At 33.2% G+C, this 13,190-nt stretch overlaps 2 protein-coding genes across 2 annotated transcripts; both read left to right on the plus strand.

Annotated features, from left to right (window-relative positions):
• The first annotated feature begins 2,550 nt into the window (after positions 1-2,550).
• LOC102606013 (50S ribosomal protein L10, chloroplastic) lies at positions 2,551-3,537 on the plus strand. The gene has a single exon (XM_006359277.2). The coding sequence runs from the start codon at positions 2,639-2,641 to the stop codon at positions 3,326-3,328; it is 690 nt and encodes a 229-aa protein (XP_006359339.1). The 5' UTR covers positions 2,551-2,638; the 3' UTR covers positions 3,329-3,537.
• A 4,427-nt stretch (positions 3,538-7,964) lies between these two features.
• Positions 7,965-12,511, plus strand: LOC102606356 (protein TONNEAU 1a-like). Its single transcript, XM_006359278.2, has 8 exons — positions 7,965-8,242; positions 9,391-9,523; positions 10,791-10,879; positions 10,983-11,105; positions 11,392-11,498; positions 11,578-11,603; positions 11,683-11,839; positions 12,225-12,511. The coding sequence occupies exons 1-8, from the start codon at positions 8,156-8,158 to the stop codon at positions 12,268-12,270; spliced, it is 768 nt and encodes a 255-aa protein (XP_006359340.1). The 5' UTR covers positions 7,965-8,155; the 3' UTR covers positions 12,271-12,511.
• Positions 12,512-13,190: the final 679 nt, after the last annotated feature.

Raw genomic sequence — 13,190 nt, forward strand, 5'->3', positions numbered from 1 at the left:
TCGTGCGGGAATTTAATATCACAGAATTTATAAAATAATACTTAAAACATATCAAGCATTAAAACTAAAACATTATATTATCTTATATACAAGATTACGTAGTAACAAACATTAATAATGTTAAAGGAAATGAAAATTATTACATCTTATCATTTATCTTTAATAACATAAACATAAATTAATGATTGTAAAAATACATATCAGGATCTGTAACATAAGCAATGGTGTTAGTGAGCCACTCAACAGGAGCAAAGTATACAAATATTTAATTGTGAAGAAAAAGAAGAGGTTCAGAATTTTCGTTGTTTTAAAATGAGAGGAAATCTTTCTATTTATAGACAACAAATGATAGTGTGAACAAATGTTTATAGTACCTTATCAGAAAGGTTACAACTATTTGGAAAAGTTGAAACCCTTCGGAAAGTATTGTGCCTTATCAGAAAGGTTATAACTATTTGGAAAAGTTGCAACCCTTCAGAAAGGGTACAACCTTTCATAATAGTCACAACTTTTCATAAAAGCCGCAAGTCTTCAATAAAGTCGCAACTTTCCATAAAAGTCGCAATTTTTCATAAAAGTCACAACTTTTCATGAAAGGGAAGACTAGTTTTGAAAATAAATAAATTAACAGAGAATTCTGGTTTCTGGTGGCGCCACATAGGCGGGCCTAAGGTTCTCTTATATATATATATATATATGATTAATTATATTTGATAAAAAAATTATTTTATATTTGATTTGATGTATTAAAAATAACATGTATACATAATTTCAAAAATAATAATAATTATTTGTTTATAGAAGTATCTTCAATAAATATAGTAAATGATGTAAAAAGAGTTTTGTAGAGCAACGGTATCTTTAATTATGCTAATGCGTGAATTAATAATCTTTGTATTACTAATATCACATATTTGATATTTCCATATATTAAGTTATATACATACCTTAATATCAAATAAAGTATATAATGTTTACATTAATTATGCATAATGTGACTCTACTATCGAATTCAAGCAAAATTATTGAAACATATGATATTAAAGAAAAATCAATATGCTTATTATAAAAAAAAATTAAAAAGTTTAACTATGCACCTTGTAATAATCATAAAATTTATATGGTATAATATGTTTAAAATAACTGATCAAAACATATCATTAATACCTCTAAATATAATCAAAGAATCCTACGTCCGCCTATGTGGCACCACCACAAGCCATGATTTTCTTTTAATCTATTAATTTTCAAAACTAGCCTTCCCTTTTCATAAAAAGTTATGACTTTTATGAAGAGTTGCGACTTTTATGAAAGGTTATGACCTTTCCGAAGGGTTGTGACTTTTCCAAAAAGTTGTGACCTTTTCGATAAGGCACAATAAACATTTGTTCACACTACCCTTTGTTGTTTATAAATAGAGGGATTTCCTCTCATTTTAAAACAACGAAACTTCTGAACTACTTCTTCTTCTGCACAGTTAAATATTCGTGTACTTTGCTCCTATTGAATGGCTCACTGACACCATTGTTTTTGTATCAATACGCTGGTGAATAAAATCGTTCCATCCTGAAAGAATCTATTTCTTTAAACCTTGGGTATTAGAGAGGAATGATTTTCTTAAGGAGACACTGTGCATTCAGTGGACTCGATTTTTTCCTTTCTATTTCATTTCATTGTATTGTTACATATTCTGCTATGTTTTTTTATAGTCATTAATTTATGCTTATGTTGTTTTTGAGTACATGTTTTAAACTCTGTTGTTTATGTTTTTGCAAAGTTATTGTCTCCGATTATATTGAACATATACACATATAGTAGGTATATTCATTGTGCAGAAAATAATTATGGTACTCAGTTCCAAGAATTCATATTTTGATATTCTATATAAACTTCTATAACATAAAAGTACTATATATAAGCTTACATATTATCTATTTTTACTATGAAGTTTCTCACTTATCAATTGAAGAAATTCATAATGCAAGTTCAAAAGTTAAAATTGTTTTAATGTTCAAGCACAATTTTGTTTTTGAATCTGTTAACAATTTTTTAAATTTTTTCCTGAGACAAATATCCCGATTGTATAATCTATGCAACTTAAATGTGTTTTTTTTCTTATGAAATGCCTTTGTATATATTCTTATTTTCTTCTTTATTTTCATTTTAATGTTGATTAAAGAACCAATGATTTATTATTTCGTGAATAATTCATTCATTAGAGGTTCTTGAGTTATGTGATAATGACAAATAATCAGATTCATGTTGAAATATTGCTAATAGTTTTTTAAGAACTTACTATTATTTTTAATGTATGGATATTAGTAAAGAACTATTTTGCAAGTTCAATAATCAATGCAATTATTTATGACCGCATGAAGCGCGAGCAAATTACCTAGTTAAACATAAGATTAAAGGATTTTGAATTTTATCGAATTATTATCTTTTATCCCTCGTATCAAACCACTTCTAATTTAAAAACGGTAAAATATACGCAAATATTACACCTACCTAGCCTTAGGTTCTTTAATGGTTTGTTTGGTATGACATAAATATTTTCAAAAACATAAAGTTCATGAAATACCCCAAAATTCTATCTTAGCACAAAAGATAAGGCAATCCAATTCTCAAGCTATCATCAATGGAGGCTGCTCTCTTCAGCTTACCTTCCTCTTCCTCTCACTCTTACCCATTTTCCGTGAAATCCCACTTCAACAATCCCTTCATAATCCCCCAATCCAATTCTCACCTCAAACCCAAACCCAGAACTCTAACTATCCGTTCAGCCATTAGCAGAACCAAGAAAGAAGAAACAGTCGAAACAGTGAAGCAGCAGCTTGAAGATTGTTATCTCTTAGCTGGAATCAGTTACAAGGGGTTAACAGTTAAGCAATTTCAAGATCTTAGGGCTCAACTACCAGAAACAACAAAGCTTCTTGTTGCTAAGAACACATTGGTACTTAAAGCAATTGAAGGGACAAAATGGGAAGCATTGAAACCATGTATGAAGGGAATGAATGCTTGGTTATTTGTTCATAGTGAAGAAATCCCAGCTGCTTTGAAACCTTATAGGACTTTTCTAAGGGAGAAGAAATTGGAAGAGAATGATTTTACTGGTGGGGTTTTTGAAGGGAAGTTTTATGGACCTGATGAGTTTAAGGTGCTTGAGAATTTGCCTACAAGAGCTGAGATTTATTCACAGCTTCTTGGGTCTTTGAAAGGACCGGCTTCAGCTGTTGTTGGGACTATTCAAGCTCCAGCGAGGAATTTGGTTATGGTGCTTAAGGCTTATGTAAAGAAATTGGAAGAGGAAGAAGGTGGAAGTCAATAATTTTGTTGTAATTCTTGGATATGGTAAGTTAATGTTATTGTCAATTTGGTTCAATATTTGAAATTTTTCTGAAAGATGGAATTTTGTAAATTTTATGTTTTTGGTAGAATGAATTTATCCTTTGCCAATTGTTCTAATTAGTGTCCTCGTATTTGGCGGATAATTAACTGGATTACTTCATAACTGTTTGAGAGGATTTGTGTTCTGTGAAATGTGCTGTCTTCACTTTCCATTATCACTGAACCTAGAAATAGTTTGTCTTCCTGCTCCAGCTCACTATATTTGTCAAACATGAAAAGTGCAGCTCAGTACACTAAGATCTCGCTATTTGCGGAGTTTGGGCTTTGGTGGTAGTCTGGACGACTGTGTAGCTTTATTCATGCAGTTTCTTGCTTTTGGTATATGTTGCCATCGGTTGTTTATTATATTTAGATGATCCCACTATATTGTTCATGTTACTGTTCCTTGCATGTTTGCTCTGCATTGCTTTCCTATTACTAGTTGTCATGCTTTCCTTACTGTCGTTTTCCCTTTTCGTTAGTACTTTGATTTACTTTACTTGAGCTTAGGGTCTTTTTTTTTTTTATGACAAGGGAAACCCGCAACCGCTACCCTTTGGGTGCGTACAGGGTAAAACCCCCGCTCCTACACAATAGCTCGCAAACCACATAGGAGAGGTAACCCGCACTAGGCATGCCCGGTGCGACGAGCTCGACCCAGAAGGCAAACCCCTTGCTTTCGCTGGCAAGGGGTTTCGAACTTGAGACCTCCAACATGGATGTCCCAATCCCAAACCAGTGGGCCACCCCGAAGGGATGAGCTCAGGGTCTTTTGGAAACAACCTTTGTACCTCCACTAGGTAGAGAGGTAGGGTTTGTGTACACTCTACCCTCCCCAGACTCCACTTTGTGGGATTTCTCTGGGTATGTTGTTGTTGTTGGGAAATGCCGGACCACATTGCATCTATTGTTAGCAACCTTAGTTTGCATTTTTGCAAAAGGTTGTTTCTGTGCTTCATCCATGACCTCTTGGTGAATTGGGCAGCAACTCTTGCAATTGTACCAAACTCTCCCCTTTCTATGTAGTAAAATAGGGTAGAATATTTAAAAAGAAAAGAAGCAGCAGCAGCAATCCTACCTTTTATGAGACGCATCTTCCACTTTGTAACTGAAAGGGCTGAATCCTCAGGCTTTGTCACTCAGTCCTTTATCTCCTCTTTTCCCCTTCCAGCATTTCAAAACTTACTTTAGTTTTGCGTGGCTACAATCTGATGGATGATTTCTCTTTAGAAATAAGTTTAGTGCCTTTTGTTTGGGGAAAGGATGGACTAGTTGTTATGGTTGATGAACAAATTATTTTAGAACTTCAATGTTGTTTACTGGAATTAGTTAAAGGCCTCTGAAAGATATTATTAGGAGGACAAGGGAGCAATGGCATTGATCTGGCACTTAAGCCATTTGATTTTGAATGGGTGAACAAGATTGCATTTTGTTCTATGTCAAAGCATGCCTATACTTCTGCTTTGGAAAAGCTACGACCTTTAGAGGCTCCGGGGATTTGGATTCTCCAGATGGTTAAGCAAACGTTAAAAGCTGAATCATTTTCAGTAAGTGAAGAAACTTTTGGTTTTATTCAATGTCAGAATATACCTGATCATTGTTGAGAATAAGTTTCTGTTGAAGACTTTAGAGATTTGGATTCTTCTAAATGGTTGCACAGATAAGCGTCAGGTTTATTGTTGCAGACAACAATTTGAGATAAGTATGCCTTTTTGTAGGTTTAGACATAACAAAGTACTAGGTGTGCAAGGATATTCTACCATTCTTGATGATACCAAAGATTTACTTCCCCACTACATAATGGGACTTTTTGCTCTATGAGATGCACAGTTCTACTGATGGTTCACGTCTAAAATAGGGCAAGATTATTCCGTCAAAATGTGAAGACAAGGGACTAATCACAAGTTAGCAGTATTACTTATTACTTTTGAACATTCTGATGCTAATATGAGAAATCAGCATAAGCAAAGGCCTAGTCTGAAATGCTGGTGAAGAGATCTTACCTTTGCACTATGCTGCTTGTTTTTTTTTTTTAGCCAATACCCGGAAAACCAAGAAAATGTTGATGACCATCGGTTCATCCAGCCTTTACTATATGAACTCTCGTTTCACTGCTCTGCTGCAACAAAAGAAATTTCATGTCTCAGGGTATATCTTTGATGTTGAGATTCTCCTCCATAGCAACTCCACCTGAAAATGACCGCACTTCCTTCCCCAAATATTCTTTTTTTTTTAGAATAGTTCCACCTTCTGTTTCTACCTTGCGAGGTTATTCTGTTGGTTCTTGTTTGACTTGCCATTCATGCACTAAACTCTGTTTCAACTCTCGATTGAAGTTTCATCTCAACATATATTTGTGCTGGGAATATAATTTTGAGGACTTCTCTAGAGTTCTGATGCTTAAGTTTTAGTACAAATTCCGTTGTATCTCATTGACAGATTCCCACATTGGTTGGGGGAATGGAGTGGTGGTCTGCTTATATGGACTTGAGTAATCCTCCCCACGTGAGCTAACTTTTGGGGTTGAGTTAGACCTAGATGTCATATCTTTACAACATTGATTTGTGCAGAAGGAGTAAACTTCCTTCTGCCTATCTAACTTGTCTTAGATGAACGGAGAACTCTTTTCACAAAGCTTCACTTATGAAGCTCTGTAGGTATTTCAGTTTCATTAATGTGTATCATGACCTGCTTTGAAATGCTTTACTTGATCCGAGAGATGAGAGCCTATCAGAAACAACATTTCTACCTTCGGTAGGGTTAAGGTCTGCGCACACACCACCTTTCTCAGACTCTACTCGTGGGATTACACTGGATATGTTTTATTGTTGTTGTAATGTGTATCATAAAAAAATGAACAGTATTGAACTGGAGGCTGTAATACAGAATTCTGTTACTGCCTTTTTAAGTCCTTTCTCATTATGAAGACATTGTACTCGTTCCTACATGATTTGTGCGATCATTGCTCACTACGACTAAGGACTGGTTTGGACATGATTTATTATTTGATGTTGAAATTTTGTTTAGATATGTAATTTGAATTTTTTAAATTATACTTTTTTCTCATAAATATAAAAGCTCCACAATCTGTTAAAACTATGAAAATTTCTCAACTTTTATACAATTTTACCAAATAAGCAAAATCATTGTTCATAAACAAGGTATTGGTACATTCTAAGGCGCTACATTAATAAATCATGTATCTAATGAACACATACTTGCAATTGCATGTTATTATAAATTTTTGAATACATATAATTCTTCAAAGATTTACTAGTTTAACAATAGAAGTAACTAATTATTTTTTAATATAATATTCTTTCATACAATATGAACAATCTTCTCACACTGAATACAATTTTTATTACTTCGCAAAATTTAACTCTCAAAAAAAAAAGACAAGTTGACAACTAATACGAGACAGAATAAAGTATTACTCTCAACCCTCAGTTTCCAACTCTTCTTGCCTTGTTCCATCTGGGAATTGCTTGGACTTCATTGTTGTGGTATTCATTCCAAATAATCAACAAAATTAAATTATTTTACATTATAAAACCAACAAAATGGATCAAAAACTATAAATCTTAATCTATAAATGACAAAAATTTCTATCGTAATTAGGACACTGATTTTATAATATGAAATTTAGATATTAAAGGACTATATAAAAATACTATAAATTACAACTTTTAATATTAAAATTTAAAAGTATTTAAACCTAGTATCAAGTCCAAAAAATATATATTTAAATTTCAAAATAGTAATAGCGTCCTAAAGAATAAGAAAATGAAGAAAAACTATATTACCTAGACATCACAAATCCAATTCCGAATTATATATATATATATGTTAGATGTCTTGTAATAAATTTTTGTGGCCGAATCCTTCTTTAAATAGCATATATAACGAGAATTCAAGTGATTTTAAGATAATAGTATACATTAAATAATTATAATTAAGTGATTATATATAGTGTATACAAACAAATAACATGCAATTATTAATTTGGTGTAAATATATCAAATAACTTTTACTTTCGTACTTTCATTAACGATTTATTTTGGTTTTGCACTCATGATATTTATATTGAAATATCAATTAATTTAAATTCGAACCATATAACACCTATTAAAAAAAGATCTTTTAACATGATTTATTTTATTTTTAGGCTCAAAATTTAAGAGATGTGATAGTTATCTTTACTTTCATAGCATGTTTATTAGGGGTTATTTGGTACGCTGGACAAACATAGATAATTTTGAGATAAAATTCATTTTTTTGGTGAATTTTATATTTTGAATCTTCTACATAAATTATTATTGATTATTTTTTAAAATAATCTTCAATATTAACTAGATTAAGTATTATTTAAATATAATCGACTAAAGACATTAATTTGGCATAAAATTTCATTCATATGATAACTAATTCATTAATTTCGTACACTTCTAATTAATCCACAAACACCTATAATAATTCAGAAAATAAACTCGCAAAAACACTATTATTCAAATATATTTTTCATCATTATATAGTACTATACTACTAACAAAACCAAATTCAGATATATTTTTGACCATTATATACTAACAAAACCAAATAATCTCTCAAATACAAACAGGGCAAAAACGAACTTGTCTTCTCCGAGAAGAGAAGAGAAAAAGCCATTAGAATACGGCAGAGAAGCAAAGAGCAAGCATTTCTAGTTCTACCAAACTGTACAAAGCCTCTCAAAGCAGCAGCAGCAGAAGAAGAAGAATCTGAAGAAATGGACGATTACACTAGAGAAATGATGGACCTCAAAACCCTCGTTACACGAACCCTAGAGAAGAAAGGCGTACTCGCTAAGATCCGAGTAATTAACCCCTTTTCTCCTCTACATTTTCATTTTTTAAATGTATTTGCTTATAATTTATTTATTTTTTGACGTAGAATGATCTTAGGATCCGATCTGGTTGTTACGTATCAATGCTTTATGATATTTCTAGTTTTTAAGTTTTTTTTTTTTTTAATCGCGGTGTCCGAGCCAGCTTATGAGCAGCTTGACTCATTTCAAGTACCAAGTAACTCCGCCAAATGCATGGAAATAAATCACCTACTCCCTCCGGCCCTTTAAGGAGGTGTTTGGTGGGAGTTATAAGATATAATAATTATTAATCTCAGGAGAAAATGCAGTATTATTTTATACTGTGTTTAGTTGGAGGTATTAGGTAATCCTTGGATTGTTTATTCCACTATCTATACCTGAGATAAGTTATCTCATATACATGGTGGAATAACTTATACCGGGATAATTAATCTCGAGATAACTTGCTTCCAACCAAACGACTCATAAGTGTCTTAGTTTGATTGGGCATGAAGTTTATGAAGCAAGAGAAACATTTGAATTTTGTGGTTTTAACTTAAAAAGATGTATGTAGTACTTTTAAATTTTGTGTTCTTAAACGTTTTATGGAGGATGTTGGAATTGGAAAACTTACTAAATACAGAAAGAGACTCTCTTTTCGGGACAAACCAAAAAGGAAAGTAAGACACTTTAATTGAGATGGAGGGACGGAGGGAGTACTATTTTGCCGCCTCTGGAATTCGAACTTGAGGCCTCATGGTTCTCAATGCGCAACTCTTTATTATTTCAACGATAGTGTGGATTGTAGAATCCATGAAAGGATGTATTTGGAATTGTATTTTTATTTTATAAATAACAATAACCAAGAACTAAGACAATGCTTATGATTACATGATCAGGGGTTCCCCTATACAAAAACAAAAAGAAAGGAACCCGTTTGTACAAAAAGCCTATTCTTGCAGTGAACTGATCTAGTCTAACATGTTGTTTTCATCCTTTAGCTACATAATTGTAGTAAAAACTACAAACTGATGATCTCTAATTGTTGTGTTACATTTGCTTCCTTTGAATTGGGTCATTCTTTTCTTGTTGTAGATTGAATTCCGTATAAGATATTTTTCAAATTTTACATATTTTTATGGTGTGACAATTTGTAGGCTGAACTTAGAGCAAGCGTTTTTGAGGCAATTGAAGATGAGGATAGAGTAATTGAGAAGGATGAAACCTTGCCTCCTGCGCTATTGGGTAGCTGCAATGATCAGGCAAAACAACTCCATAACTCGCCTTCAGGTCATTTTTTATTTTTGTCCTTTTTGTTGGTCTTTTGCTTAAATCATTGCAAATTTTTGTGTTAAGGACAGAAGGAGACATGCTTATCTTCTCTAGAACATTTTTATCGACTTTGGTAATATATATCAGAAAGCTGAGTTGTTTTCATATACTGCAGCAGACCGTCTATTAAAAGTCACAATCTGTTGTCTGGATTGACATTTGGTCGAACAACCTCTGCCAGCTCTTCAGACCTAGAAATTCAATATCTTTTTTAGGATCTGATTCTGTGAATCTCACTCCTGATAAACCTATGTCTAACTTGCAGATGGCTACACCTTTTGCTTTCCCAACAAATATGTTACTTTCCTGTTTCAGATTCATTTAGTTTGTATTTTGTGATGAAATAAGATATCCAAAACAAATTACAATCTCCAATATCAAATTTAATGTTTCCAAGACGCTAAAAAGTCTTGGAGAAAATATTAGAGAGTGTACATTTTTGCTTCCATGTCTAAACGGTAAAAAATCTTTGATTTATCTCGGGTAAACATATTGAAATGCAAATGTCTGGGAGCATGATAATAATATGTTAAGTACTTGACAATATATCTTTTCTCCTTAACTACTAAGCCCTAAATTAGCTACTAAAGCCCTACATAGTCTAATATTTCAACTTTTGGCATTTTATGTCAGAGAACTAGTGAAATGTGTTCATTCCATCTTTTAGTGTTTCTTTCCCTCTTTTTGATTGCTTTTTAAACACTATTTAAATCATTCTTTAAATATATTCCCAAAACCTCTTTTTCCTTCACATTCTTAAGCCAAACTCATAACTATTCTTGGTTTACTCACTATTTGGCCCTCATTATATTGTCAATGCTCCAAATATCTAGCTGGGCGTGCGAGGGTGTGTAGAGTATTTCACATTGGTTGGGGTAATGGATTCTTATTATATGGTCTTGGCAACTTCATAAAGAATGTCTTATCTGAATATACAAAAAGAAACATCATTTACAAAAAAATACTAAATTTTGAGGGCTATCCCCCTTGAAGTAAAACTTCTCTGGTTACTTTAGAATTTTCTCAAAGGTACCTAGACATGTCTTAATTGAATCTAACTGGGATGATAATGTACCTCTTCTTGCAGTCCGTACATCTTATGATCAATGCATCAACATAGTTGTGTTTTAGGTCTAAGAAGTGTTAAAATTTAATACATCCTTGATCCTCGAATAGTAGATCACTTTGCTTATTCATTTTAACAGTTTGATTGTTCTGTGTGCAGGAAGGCTACTAACTGCACTTATATGTGAATATTTGGATTGGGCTCAATTAAACCACACACTTAAGGTGTATTTGCCAGAGTGTAACTTGGTAATCATGTACTGTGCTCTCCGGTGTGAGTTTATAATACCTTTCACAAAGTCTTGTCAATATTTAGTTTTAATTACAAAGAACCCATTGTGTGATTGTGCAGCCAAAGGAGTCATGGAAATCTGAGCTAAAAGAATTCAGCAGCAAGAATGGATATGATCTTAACAGGAATGGTGACAGTGCTCCATTGCTTTTGGATGTTCTTGAAGGATTCTTGAAATACGAGGTTTGACATATAAACGTTAGTTATTGATTGACATGTATAAAGAAGTGTATCAATATGTAAAAATTGATATAAAAACTTAGTTGGTAGTAACTAATTGTTGTTCTGCTTTTGGGGTCTCCAATGTTCTGGCTGTGTTGTTGCTGTTATTCCAGATGGTTGGAGGTGTTAATTTGTGTAAATGATTTTATTATAGTATTTGCAAATAACAGTTTCCTGTACTATGTGGGTCAGTATGCAAAGTGTGTCTACTAGAAATAATTTCTAATTTTGTTTTATTTTTTCCCAGAACTTCTCTCAAGCAAAGGGTGCTGGATCTCTGTCCAACACTGAAGCTAGGAATGTTAGGAAGCCTTCTTCATCTTCAGTTGCCGGGGGGTTACCTCCGTTGGGAAGGTTAACATATAAAATATTATCACTTCTTTTACTCTTTTGTTTGGATTTAAAATTGACTTGGAACCATTTTACCCCACAGGCCAGGTCCTGCTGCGCAGTCATCTGGTAAGTAATCTAGCTGGCCCTCCCCCTTTCTGGCAGTTAATTCCCGTAGCATGAATTTCTGATATTGTTGAGTTTCTAGACAGAAGGGCAGGTTCATCTATATCCGGATATAGGAAAGATGAATACAACTGGAGATATGAAAATGAAGAGCTTTCGCAAGATGTAATGCTTGCCTCATCTGCCTTAGAAAACCTTCAATTGGACAGAAAAGCTCGGAACCTTACCACTTCATGGCGGTCAGTGTTTAAACTCTCAAAGGACTTAAATTACATATTTGGTTATAATGTAATTATCTGTTGGCTTGTAATGAGTCCTCAGTTTTTGTGGATTATAGTGCCAAAAAAATCATGTTTTTTAAGTGCTCCCCTCAAAGACATTACTATGTTTGCAAAGTCCTCCCATTTTATTTGATAGAGTAGATGTTTGTTACATGAGTGTCATGGGAAGTTCAAGTATATCATCGTGATAAGTGATTGCCAAGAACTGATGACAGGCTGCGGAAGTTCTTGAAAAACATGCATAGAGTAGTTTCAACTTTTGTTGATGTCTCCGTCGTTTGTCATCTTTTAAATTACTGTCCAGCGAACTGAGTGGTATCTCAACTTGTGCTGAATTTTGCAGGCACAGAGGTGATGGCATTTCTGAGGATGATGGCAGGATGGAATAGATGAGATTGTATCATCTCCAAATCACTAATTATATGGGAATTGATGATATCCTTCAACTTAGAAATGCAATGTTCTAATGTACGCTATGTATGATTTATATACAATATTGCTTGTAGTAATTTGTGTGTGCTTCTCATTTTCCTTTGTTCATTTTTGTTCTCTCCTCTTATCACGATGTCCCTTGTGTGGCTAAGCAAGCGGTGTTTTTAATGCAATTTTTCGTCATATTAATGGTTCTTAGTGCTGGCATATGAGTGGATTCATAATGGGTAATGCTATATCCGACCCATTCATATTTTCATGGAACAATGATTGCTTTGAGGTGGATGCCTAAATTATCACCTTTTTGTGATTTTTGTATCTCAACTATTCATTGTTCTCTCTTTTTACCCATCTAAACTTGTATTAAAACCCATCTCAATCCATAGCTAGCACGTGTAGATTATCTCAACATTGAGGTGTGTTTTAATATAAAGAGAAGGTAATAGTTTAGGTAATTATCTTGAAAATTAAAGAAGAAAGGGGGTAAGCTTCACAAAATACCAAAAAAAAAATGTTTGAAGCTCACGAACAAACACATTAGCTATCCCCTAACTATGACACGAGGGCTACCTAGTTCTCTTTTGCCTCTTTCTTTCCTACAACTGAAAACTATCCAGAGGCCAAACTTGAAGGTTTCAACCTTTGAAGTTTTTCTTTACATGATCTTATTATATTTTTATAATTAAGGGGTGAGATTTAAAACAAGTTTTTTTTTACATACAAGTATGTTTCGCATTGTAAATAGTCCGTACGGATGAATATGTGGAAGAGCTGTATCTCCCTACAGGTGTGGAAACACATGTTCATTCGAACCCTTTGTTGGAAAATTATAATAATAGAGAATTGCTATAGTATAAGCATTAACGGGGTGGGGGTG

This window comes from Solanum tuberosum, unplaced genomic scaffold (assembly GCF_000226075.1).
Source record: "Solanum tuberosum cultivar DM 1-3 516 R44 unplaced genomic scaffold, SolTub_3.0 scf00296, whole genome shotgun sequence".
Classification (NCBI taxonomy): Eukaryota; Viridiplantae; Streptophyta; class Magnoliopsida; order Solanales; family Solanaceae; genus Solanum; species Solanum tuberosum.